The 12,106-nt window shown below is 50.0% G+C and overlaps 1 protein-coding gene across 4 annotated transcripts in view; it reads left to right on the forward strand.

The window, feature by feature from the left end:
* Positions 1-8,135: 8,135 nt before the first annotated feature.
* MYT1 (myelin transcription factor 1) overlaps positions 8,136-12,106 on the forward strand; it is a 65,640-nt gene continuing 61,669 nt past the window's right edge. For 3 of the 4 annotated variants that reach the window (XM_071446752.1, XM_071446753.1, XM_071446755.1), the window contains exon 1: positions 8,136-8,251. In XM_071446752.1, coding sequence (XP_071302853.1) covers positions 8,227-8,251 — 25 coding nt within the window. In that variant the 5' untranslated portion in view covers positions 8,136-8,226. Of the gene's footprint in view, positions 8,252-12,015; positions 12,094-12,106 lie in introns of those variants that run through there. The other variant, XM_071446756.1, reaches the window with a different exon arrangement.

The following is a 12,106-nucleotide window of genomic DNA, read 5'->3' on the forward strand; positions in this document are numbered from 1 at the left end:
TCCCTTCACATCCTGTCTTGTGCAGCCCATGGAGTTGGCTGGGGTTAAAGGGATGACACAGAAGGAAAACTGTGCTGTGAGCCAGGTCTGGGAGATCAGCAGATACCAGTGTTCTGCTTTTAGTCTGATACAGGTCAGCTCTCAAATTTGATCACATTAGCAAGAGTAAAAAAAAAAAAAAAAAAAAAAAGGCAGAAAGTTTGACACTTTCTGATTAAAAAAATAACATTTGGGTTGCTCACAGTGAAGAAGCATTGGGTTAAAAGTCCAGGAAAATTTGGGGCAGGCTGTAGCTATAAATGTAGCGAGCATCCTTCCCGGTATCTGTTCACACACAGCCTCGCTTTCTTGCGTATTTTCTATTTTTGTTTTCTTTAATGGGTTTCAGCCGTGATATTTTTAAGAGCGCTGTTCTGTGCATAGCAGCTGCCATTGCCACGCTCCCAGCCCCGTTGCCATGGCTGATACACGGGGCTTGTGCCAGCGTTTTGTTGGTCAACAAGTCACTGTCAGCGCTGTTGGGCAGCGTGTTTCCATAGCTATCCGTGGAGAGGGGCATCCTCAGGTGATGGGATGCTCAATCTCCTTTTTAAAGGACTCAGCCTAAATGCACTGCAAGTCTGTAGTGCTTAATGGGACTATTTAGCACCCTAACAGCTGAACTCTTTCCAAATTAGCCGGAAAAGCAAGTGAGACAATTTTTAACACAGCGCTGGTGGAGCAGCTCGTTTGTGCTAATCAAAAGAGAGTGATCAGCTTGAAAATGTCCCCTCTTAATTTAATTCATGGACTTCAAAAATAAGTTTCTTCAGATGCAGGTGCCTTGAGAACATCCGTTTTTAACTCATTTGAAGTGGTGAATTCCTCTCACTGGACTTAATTAGGGACAGGTATTAAAACAAATTGGGCAAGAAGACCTTAGAAGAGAAGTGATTTTATTAGGAAAGAACTGTAGGGCGCTTTAATTAATGCCAGAACAGCTGTCCTTAAACTGTTTCTCTCTTATGAACAGATTATCCCAGCAAAGGCTGAGAGGCCGCGGAAAACAAGGAGCAAGTTCTGTTCAGAGATTCTGTCCCTGCCTGTGCCACAGTCATCAGAAATCACAGAGCATTTGTCTGGTCCTCCCTTGGATTGCAGCATTTCTCTGTTTTCTTACAGTATAGACTCATCCCAGTTTGTTTCTGAGCAAATTGCTTTTTTGTTCATGTTGCATATTCCCCAAACAGTCGTATCAGTGGTGGCAGCATGTCATTTTGATGGTGTTATGACAGTGTGACGCCAAACTCGTATTAACATAACATTTCTTTTTAAATCTAGTCTGGAAACATATTGTTCTCCCTTGCCAGCGCTCCTCTGTTTCTCTCACCCCTTGCCATGGTTCTGGGTTGCCTTTTGCTTTAACTCAGTTGTTGCAAGAGGGCCAAAACTCTGCAGAGGAATTTTACTGATGGTTCAGGTGATGGGACCGAGGGAAAAAAGAACAAACCTCTTTGCCCAAAGCTGTCCAGAAGTCTCTCCTGCAGGAGATCCCCAAGCTCACATTTCTCTGGCTGGCATCCTCATTTCTCTTACGCTTCCCTTTGGTTTATTGAGATTTATTGAGTTGAGATTGATGAAGTTTAGGTTTCAAGATCTCCCATTGCTTCCCCGGAGTTATTTATATTCCTTTGGTATTTCCTTCTACAACCTCAGTTAAAAGGTGGACTCTGACATCCTCAAATGGTGAAATCAGTCTTAAATTCAGAGAACTGCACCAGGAGCTGGCAAGGAGCCCCAAGACTGGAGACTCAGTGTCCCTGTGGGACTGAACCAGCAAAATTTGGTGGAATTTTCCCCCAAGCCTCCTCACTTCCCCAGGGGTGAGGATGCTCTGCTCCAGGATGGCTTGGAGTGCTGCTGGCTGCAGGAGTTTCCTGGCTCTCGGCCCATTAGTGATGAAGGGAGGATGGGATGTGGCATGGAAATCTCCCTGACAGTCACTGGTGGGGTGGAACACCTGCTCTGCTCTGCTCTGCAGGCACCATCCCCATCACCTGCACTCTGCACCCCACAGCTCCTCCTGCCCCTCGTCCCAGCCCCTTCCTCAGGGCAAACCTTTGCTCAGGTTTGATTTTTACCTGTTTGGTTTTCCCACCCCTCCCTCTGCTCCCTGGCCTGACAAGTGCTCCTTTTAGCAGGGTATTAATTATCATTGCAGTGCTGGGACTGGTAATTATCCCTCCCTTGTGCTTTCTGGGCTTCCCAGCACTGCTTGTGCCGAGGACAGGGCGAAACAGCTCGGCTGGCAAAGGGGCTCAGGGTGTGTGTCTCAGAGCTGTGGTAAATTTCTTGTGCCTGAGAGCAGGGAATGAGACCAGGAAGAAGAGGAAAAGGAGAAAACTGTGTCCTGTAGTCAATGGAGAATGGAAGAGCTCAGCCTTTAAGCAGGGTACTTTCCTCCCAGTGGCTCCCAGAGTTTATAATGGAGGAGAAAAATAGGAGTAACTTTAGAATGTCCACCAGGAGAGGGAGAAGCCCAGGAAGGCTGTGAGGATGATGATGTTTGCCAGTGCTGAGCTACTCCCTTCTAACAAGAAGCATGAGGAAAAAATCAGAATAAAGCTCTTGAGAGCGGCCAGAAGGAGAAGATTTCAAGGGTTTGGGTACAGCTCTTCCTCTGTGGGTGTTTATATGGGGCAACTGCAGCAAGTTTTGTTTTTTGGGGGATCACTCATGTTTCCTCACAGGGCTCATGTGGGCAGAGCAGGCATTGATTCTCTCTCTGGTATTAATTACCCTGCTCGTGCCTGGTTTACTCATTTAGGACCTTGCATTTCACTGAACATTTTAAACGAAAAACTCTGTGTTTAACTCTGCCCCCTCACAGCAGTACAGTAATTCTGTAATACTTTGCTGTATTTTGGTGCCAAAATTACCCAGCTAAGGCTGATGCTCTGAAACGTTCATCATTCCAGTGCTGCCCTGGCCAAAGGGACCTGCTCTGGGAGGTGAGGGCCATGCTGAGCCCAGGGAGGAGGCACCATGTGGGATGGCAGAGCCAGAGAGCATCGAGGCAGGAGCCCAGCTGCCTTACAAGGCACAGAGACAGTGCCAGAAATGCAACAGCTCTCTGACACCAACAGAGGGGAAAAAAAAAAAAATCAAAGAAAATACTCCTCCCTGGCCAAAACTGTGAATTTTTCTTCGGCAAAATGACAACACTGTGCTAGTGAAAATTGCCTTTCCTTGCAGCAGGGAGGGGAAAGGGAGATAAAAATGAAATAAGCTGTGCTTTCCTCCCCTTTCTGTCTTTTTTTGCAAACCTATAAGGATTCTTTCTGTTTCCCCACCACCACAGTTTCCTGCAACAGTGAGAAGTTTTATTACAATTTATTGGGCATTTGTCTAGGAATTTAGGGGTCTCAAGCAAATCACAGCCCCAGCCTGGTAAGCACAGCTAATAGGTGTAGTAAGAGGCAGGTTGTGCTCTGAGCACCTTTTATTTGAAATAGAGAAGCCAGGTGTTGGAGGGAAAATGGATGAAGATCCTTTCCCACAGCCAACCCCCCAAAAATCAGTGCCAGGAGTAGAAATGAAATTCACATCTCCCTCTGTGGGAATACCTGTGCAGTGGGGGACTTTCCCCCAAAATATTATGGATTAATTGCAGCAATGGAGCTGGGATACTGAAGTCCTAACAAGAAACCAGCAACTTGTCCTGGCTATTTCTCTGTCCCATGCTCGACTTTGGGAAAAATGCCACATGGGAGGCTTGAGGCCATGCACTGACCCACTTGTGCACTGGCAGCAGACATTCCCACATGCAGCATCTTGGAGGTTGTGGGACCAAACCCTGCAGCTTTTCCCTATAGTGGTCCAGAGCACAGGAGGTTCTTGACTCCCTGGAGGACATTTATCCCACAGAGATGCCCTGAGCAGGTAAATCCCATCCCATCCAGGCTAGACACCTTGTCCCTAGGGAATTAGGTGGAGTTGTTTGCCTGTCATTGATACGAGCAGAAAAAAACACCAAGGTGGTGATCAGCCCTTGGCTGCCAAGACAGAGTTATCCCGGGATATTTAACCCTCCAACACATAAACCTGGGAATTTAACCCTCAAACACATAAACCTTTGCAGCAAGGGAGCTCTGAGCCTCATCTCTGACACCGTGGAGTCAGCCTGACTTTTGGCCTTGGGGCTGAGGAAGATGATTCCTTAGCCTTTCCTTAGATTCCTTAGATTTTCGGCTTTGGGGCTGAGGAAGATGATTCTTGGCACTGAGCTCTGCCTGAGCTCTCTGTGTAACTTGGTCAGATCACCTTGAGGAGGATGGAGGAAGGTTCAGTGCAGCAGGTCCTGGGCGTGGGCAGCCCCAGCTCTCCATGTGCTTGAAGGAATGGAGCAGGTGGGCACCAAACTGGAGCTGCTGAGAGTTCCAGTATGGCTTCATCCTCCTCCTCCTCCTCCTCCTCCTCCTCCTCCACGGCTGCTTTGGGGCACCCATGGATAACAGGCAGTCTGCTTTGGCTGCCTCTTTTTTGGCTGCTCTGTCTCCAGCTCAGCAAAGAGATTCCAAATACGATCCAGGATCACCACGTGCCTCAATTTCCCCATCTGTTAAGCAGGGACAAGCCTTGATTCCAGCCTTGGGCTGTCAGTGTTGCACTCCCATGCAGAGCCTGACAGAAAAGAGAGGGGGATCAGCACCCTGGAACTGAGCAATGCCCCTGGTTGGCCATCCCCCATCCACGGTGGCTCTGCTGATTTTGGGACTGTGCTCATCCTTCCTTCATGCCAGATAAGGAACTGGCTCAGGAAACTGCATCCATCCTGCATCTCGTGTGAAGGCAGATTGTTCACGGGCGGAGGAAATCTCCTGGAGAGTGAACCTTGTCAGCAAAAATGCAAATATTTAGAGACAAAGTGTTCATTACAGCAGAACTTGATTTCAGGGTCAACCCTTTTTGCAGCAAATTGTTAGCCAGCTAAAATGTTTATTGTCACCACACTCTGGCAGTTTTGACAGTACCTATCAAGTTGAGCTTGACAATATCTGCATACGGCTTCTCCAGCTTTCCCTCGCGCAGCCATGAAAGGGATTTAAGGCAGAATAAAACAGTCAACAGATAATTGGAGCTATCCCCTCCTTTGTGGAAAAGCCAGAGTTGCCATTGGCCAGGAGAGATATTTAGGCTGTTGGTGAGATGGTGCTGGGGTACACAGAGAAATATCTTGGTGATTTTATTTATTTCAGATGCAAAACTGCACACATGGAACAATAACCCCCTCCCAGTCTGGCAGTGCATCAACAGAAATCAGACTACAAAGGGACGGTATTTCCTTTGGTCTCTTTCTGTGTGAGCCACATGGCTTCCCAGGCCCCTCAGCAGGGAACCACCCAGATATGAGTGGAGTTTCTGTGATTCTTCTCCATTCCCATTTGTATTCTCTTTTGCTCTCCTTAATGCCTGCACAGGACGAAGACCAGTAGCACCTGGGAAGAGGATCTCACTGCTGGCAAGCTCACAGCTCACAGGGATGAGCTCCCATCTCTGTTCTGTGCTCCAAGACTGGGGGATGGATGGGGCCAACTCTGCCTCACTGCTGAACTGGGGAAAGGAGAGGCAGCAGCAGGAATTTTGGGAAAAAAAGAACCAGGATGAGATGCTGATGAAAACACCTAGGAGAGGACGAGGCAGCTGCAGCCACAAGGCCTCTAATAAAATTTTGGGCCTTACTCTGCTAGACAAAAGACAGAGCTTTGCAGACTCTTTTTATCCTGCTTTTTGCTCCTCCGTGCCTTTACCTTTTCCCCCAGCTAATGCTCAGGGAAGGTGAGCCAGTCTGGAGCCACTGTGAAGGGGTTTTGTTTCCTTGCTTGCTGGAGCTGAGTGAAGGCTGTTTCATCTCAACAGGCTGCTCCCAACACCCCTTAATTTGAGAACTCCTGCATGCAGGAAGCAATGGAGTTGAGTGACCTTGCTGAATCCCGGCCGCTGCAGCTGCTGGAGAACAGGGGAGGAAAAGAAAAGAGGGGAGGAGGAAGAGGCACTTTGCTGTCTCCCATTAAAGCCCCAAGAGGCTGAAGATGAGAGAGCGGAAGTTTCAAATTGCCAGAACGTAATTCTGAAAGTCATTTTCCAAGCGCAGAGCTCTCCGCAATGTCACCTCTCATCTTCCAAGGTGGGGATTGAAGGGACAATAAAGCACAGAATATTCTGCAAAGGCAGAGCTGCTAATTCAAAGAGGGAAGAGGTGCCAGTCCCCAAACGGGCTGTGTCACACCCCTTTCTGCTGGAGATGAGCTGTGCAAGGGGCCCAGCTCCAGCTCCTTTCCCAAACCATATCCAGCCTGATGCAGGACCCAGCTGCCTCACCCAGGCCCCGTTAAGAGTGAGGATATCTCCCTATTCAACAGTTTGATTTTTAATTTGGCTCAAACCCCTGACTTTGAATCCAATGGCACTGATAATGATTATTGTAATCGTTATTTTTCTCAGCCCTCCCTGAGACCAGCAGAAGACCACGATGGATGTGTAGAAGAAAAGGTGCACTTTGATATTCACAGCCCCCATCAAAGTTGTCTCTGCCTGCTCTCTCTTCCAGCCCTCTGCCTGCAAAGAAATCAGAATTAAGGAGTCAGATGTATTCAACAAAGAGTTTGGCCCAGGGTCTTGCCTCAAAGAGTGAATTCTCATCTTTTTCTGCACACTTTATCAACCTTTATTCCAACTGCATCCCCCACTATGTTGATAAAAAAAAAAAATCCGAATATGCAGGCATGTCCTGCTGAGATGAATTGCTTTCAAGTCTCCCTCAGTTAACATCAGCTTTGTCCCATCTTCCTTATTACTGGTGCCAACTGTCCCTCCAAGCTCAGGTTTTTCCCCTTTCCCAAATTACTGTAGCTGAGACTGGGCCATGTTTGTTCTCTTTTTGTAAATGCACTTACTTGTCCATCCAGGTGAAGGTGCTGAGTTTTTACACTGACAATCAATTTTCACCAGGAAATCCCTTCTCTCTCTCATTTCCACAAATGACACTTTTCCTTCTCTTCAGGCCAGGGCTGAGCCATGGAAAGAGCTGGCCTTGTTTTAACCTCAGGTGATGAAAGGGAGCAGGGAGTCCACAACCTAGAGACAGCACTTTGCCCTCTAAGGCAATGGGATATCAAAGTTCAGTGCTATCCCTGTTATTATTATTGTTATTATTATTATTATTATTATTATTATTATTATTATTATTATTATTATTATTATTATTATTATTATTATTATTATTATTATTTCCTGGTAACTATTTCCCTGCTTTTCCATCTGGGAGGCCAATCAGTGTATTGCTTGCTGGCCTGTATCCAGTTTTCTCCAGCTGGGATCAGTTCAGTCCAATGTTGCCATCTGTCCTTTGAGGCAGGGGGACATCCTCTTCCATTCTGGATCTCTCCCAGAACCAATTCCCCCTTTCCCTTCCCCAGTACACCTTGGACTCGACCAAAGCGTCCAACAAGCTCTGTGTGACCATGATTAGACTTGTGAATTTCTAAATCGACTTGGGCATGTGAGAGTCCAGTGACTGTTGCCTGTGCAGAGCCCTGTGGGCTGCCCCAGGGCAGTGGCCTCTGTCCCTGTCCACTGGGTCAGCTGGGGGCTCCGATGTGCACAGGGCGCCCAGAGCAGCTGTGGCTGCCCCTGGATCCCTGGAAGTGCTCAAGGCCAGGTTGGATGGGGCTTGGAGCAACCTGGGATAGTGCAAGGTGTCCCTGCCCATGGCAGGGGTTGGAATGAGATTATCTTTCATGTCCCTTCCAACCCAAACCATTCCACGGCTGGATTCTCTGGGGATGCATCGCCTGGGGTTGTGCGCCTGCCCCACCACCCCGCTGCTCTGGGATGTGCCCGCTGTCACTGCTGTCCCCGAATTACGGGCAGGAGGGATGCGCAGAGCCCCCGCCCGCGGGGAGGACGGGTCCCCTTGCCCTGCTCCCCCCGCCGCCAGCCCGGGGGAGCGGGACCGGGAGAGCCGGGAGGGGCCGGGAGGGGGGCGCGCATCCCCGGCCCGGGGGGAGCGGATTGGCCGCCGAGTGCGCTGCGAGGATTTTGCGGCGCGGCCCCATTGGCCGCCGCCGCCCATAAGTTTTTGCTCCGGACGGGAACTTTTGCCAGGGATGATGGAGTAACCCCGGGCGGCTCCGCGCCCGCTGCCCCCGCCACCCCGGGCCCGGCAGCCACCGCCACCCGGCAAGGATGAAGCTCTGCGGGACTTTCCTCGGTTCGTAGCCGTTCGCCGGGGGGTGCGGGGGGAGTGTAGGGAGGATAGTCCTTAGTGTGTCTCCCTCGTTTCTCCTCTAAAACTCTTTGAGTTTCGCAATTCTGCCGAAGTCACGCCTTGGCAAAGGGGCTCGGTGGCCGAGGGTGGGGGAATACGGACCCGCAAACTATTCTGCTGGATAGTTTGCTTTATAGTATTTTCCTTGTTTTATAGTATTCCCCCCCCCGCCCCCTCGTTAGACGGTAAAAAGAGGTTCCCGAGTACATTTCGGGGCTCAGGGCTCCCGGGCTGGCGTTTCCCGAGCGAGGTGCCGGTGTCACCCCCGCCCCTCCCCGCAGCGCTGCGGGCTCCAGGTGCGGGCGGTGCGCGGCCCCCGGTGCTGCTGCTCCGGGCACCGGCGGGGCTTTGTCCCCGCTGCCGCGGGCTTCACCTCATTGCAAAGGACGAGGAGCGTAGGGGAGGGGGACGAGGAGAAAATCCTGTTTTCTGCAGCTTCTGGTCGCAGTTCTGCTGGGCGAGGGGGTGGTGGTGGTTGGTTTGGTTTGGCTTTACGGGTTTTTTCCACCCCTCTTCCTAGATAATAAAGGGATGAGGGCGATGGTATTAAATTAAAAGTTAGTTCGTGCGCGTTCAGCTGAGTGTGTGTTTCAGAGCCTGCATTACCCGAGGCACAAAGGAGGAAGTTTTGGGATAATGCGAGGTGCCTTTTGCAAAAGATGGTGATTGCTCCAATTATTGTTCTTCAGGGAGAAAAGAGCTCTAGATTTGGCTTAGACAAAGGCATTGCCTCTTCGGGAAGGACCCGCCCAAATCGGAGCGAAGGGGAGCGCTGGAGAGCGAGCAAAGGGTTATTAAAAGTTTTTTTTGTGCCTGTGCATGTTGTTCCATCTGCCAGGGGCCTGTAGTGGGCAGGTTTCTTCGCAACCCTTCAGCTGTTCCATATACAATATTAATGCTGGCCATTTCTATTCGGCATACAACAGCACTAATTGTAGTCTGAGGCATTAAGGCAGCCAGCCCATCTGCATAGAAGCTTTCAGAAAGAAACAAGGAAAAAAAAAAAATCTTTCACCCCCAGCTGGTAACCGGAGAAGTTGGTGCCAATTACAAATGCGTAAAGTTTGAGATCTAATTTTCTTTGAAACAGACTCAAAGAAGCCTGTGGAACACAGTGCGGTGGGTTTATGGCTGTGTTTACACAAGCAAATGGAGTTTTATTTTAAATAATTTCGAACTCGAAGAGCTTGATCTGAAAACACGAGAGGAAAAAAAATGGCATGGAGAGAAGGGGAGGGGCGTGAAGGGAATCTGCTTTTAAAAATCCTCTCTGGGTTCTGCTCTGCAGGCACCCTGCAGGCAGGGACTCTCGGAGCCCCCGTCTTAAACCCCCTGAAGATGAAAATACATAAACATCTATTTTAGACCTCTTAGCTGCACGGCTCCCTTTAGGGAAGCGACGGCTCTTTGAGACCTGGGAACGCACGATGATTATCTCCTCCCCGAAAACAGCTGTGGAGTGACTCTGGAGAGGTTTAGGGAGTGCGTGGGGGAGAAACACTATTTTAAAAAATGGCTGAAAAATACTTTAAAAGGTGGAGGCTGCGCGGGAGGGAGCGGGCGGAGCTGTCCGTGGTGCTGACCCGCCGCCGCCCGGAGCCCACGCGTGGCCTTTGCCTGCACCCGCGGGCTCCCCCAGCGTGGGCTGTGGGGCTTTTGGCCCAAGCCGGAGATTTTCTGGGGGTAGAAAGGGATTTGGGGGGCTGCGAGATGGGAATTTCTGCCGCTGCTAAAGTTGGTAGCAGTGAAAAACTCCGGGAGAGGCGCCGCTCCTCTGCAGCGTTTTGGGAGGAGAGGAGAGGGAAAGTCTGGCGAGTTTGGGAACAAAGAAAAGCCAAACACCCTCTGGCAGCCCAGAGCTCAGCCGGATGCTATCAGAGCTGTCAGCTGCCTTAGGGCTCGTAGGTGCGTCGCGTGTTAATAAATGCAACAGCAGCAGTAATAAAATCCCTCTCTTAACGCTCGGGGAGGCACATGTGTGTGCTCATATCCATGCAGGCTGCGTGTGCTCCAATTTATGGGGGAGCACACGCAAGTAAACACACTTCCCTGCTGCCTCCCAGCCGAATCTATTGTGCTTTTGTTTCTCAAGTTTTAGCATTAGGGCTCTAAATGAAGCAGCGGTGGAGAGGAGCAGGCAGCATTGTGAGCGGAGGGGAGCCGAGTCCACCCAGCCCTCCCTTTGATTCTATCGCGGGTGCAGAACAATGGAGATGCAGTGTAGCACCAGGCCTGCTGCCTGCAGATAAGAGTTTAATAGAATTTCTGAATGCCAAAGGTTTAGGATGTAAAATATCCCTGTCTTCGTGGTGTGTCCAAAGGAGATAGAAAACAGCTTTTCAGGAGTACTCTCTGCTGAATATCTCCTTTATGTTAATGGTTTAGGAGCACACCAGGCTGGCAAGCCAAGGAAATGGGCATCCTAACAACCTCCAAAGCGGCCTCAACAGTTTAAAATTAGTATTTCTGCCACCCTCTCATCAATAAAATTCCTGAGATGGGGAAACCGAATCCTTCCTTCCTGCCGTGTGCCCTGCAATGGCCTGTGAGTGACACGGAGCTGCCGGCAGCACCCACCCAAGCCAAATTTGCCAGGTTTTGGGCAGTCTGAGAGGCTTTTCCCACTCCTGCCTGCCCCTAGCCCGCCCAGGATGGGGGTGAGCAGGAGAGGGGCCCCTGCGGCTCTGGAGCTGGAGTTTCCCACAGGAGAGTGCATCCTCAGCAGGATTCAGCTTTCCCTGCCAGGCTCTGCCTCAGCTCTCCGAGGACTCCTGGGGTTTCTGTCCATTTGTGAGCTCCCGCATCTTTTTGGAAATCTTCATTAAGATGACAGGGAAGTCTTAATTGTCTCGGCGATGCTGGGGATGGCACGAGGGTGCAGAGGAAAGAGCTGGGTGGAAAAGCGCCGCTCCCCCTCTGCTCTCCCAGCCCGGGGGGCTGCAGCCTGGCTGTGTTTTCCCTCGCTATTTCCGAAAAGTTGCGATCCAAGTGCTAATGCTCCCGTCTGGCAGAATGGGATGGGATGTGCTAATGCCCTTCCTGCCGCTCCGTGCCGGGGGTTCTCCCCAGAGCCTCCCTCCCTCCAGTTCGGGACTTTCTCCTCCTGGGGTGGCCGGGCCACCACGAAACAAGAATTTTCAAGGAAAGACGATGCTAACTCCTGGAAAGTCTGGCTCTTTCTGGGAGGAAAAGATGCATAATGCAAGAACGTGCACTTTTATCACTTAAAACAATCCCTAAACGGTTTTAGTCACCGTTTTCTCTTAGGACTTTTCCTTATGTTGTTCTTCCCATCCCAACTTCTATAATGTAAAATGTAAACCACCTTCCCCGGGGTGAGAAGTTGTCTGCTGGGAATACATTGGGAATACATTGTATCTTTTTACTTTTCTTTTTTTTTTCTTTTTTTTTTTTTTCTTTTAAGGGGAGGCAAAAAAATTAAAATATTTATACACCTTTTAACCACCGGCTTTTGAATATGTATACCAGCTAATATGCAATACTTCCAGGTTCATAGAGGCGATAAATTTCCCGGTCTGTTCTTTATGGTGATAGGTCATCTTCCTAACCACCAATAAATATTGTAAAGTACTTTCGCTGGAGCTGTGCTAACCCAGGGCATCTGTCACTCGCTGCTTGCTGCTATTAGGAATTATTGGGCCGTACCACGCGCCGGGATGCGCGGGGGGGACACGGAACGGCGCTCGTCGCGCTCGCCGTCCTTTTGTGTTGCTGCTGTCAGAGGAGCCCCGAGCCTCGTGCATATTAATTATGAATCAGCTCGGGTAAAATCATTCA

Source organism: Agelaius tricolor, unplaced genomic scaffold (genome assembly GCF_023055355.1).
Source record: "Agelaius tricolor isolate 1412-34295 unplaced genomic scaffold, bAgeTri1.0.p SCAF_23, whole genome shotgun sequence".
In the NCBI taxonomy this organism is placed as follows: Eukaryota; Metazoa; Chordata; class Aves; order Passeriformes; family Icteridae; genus Agelaius; species Agelaius tricolor.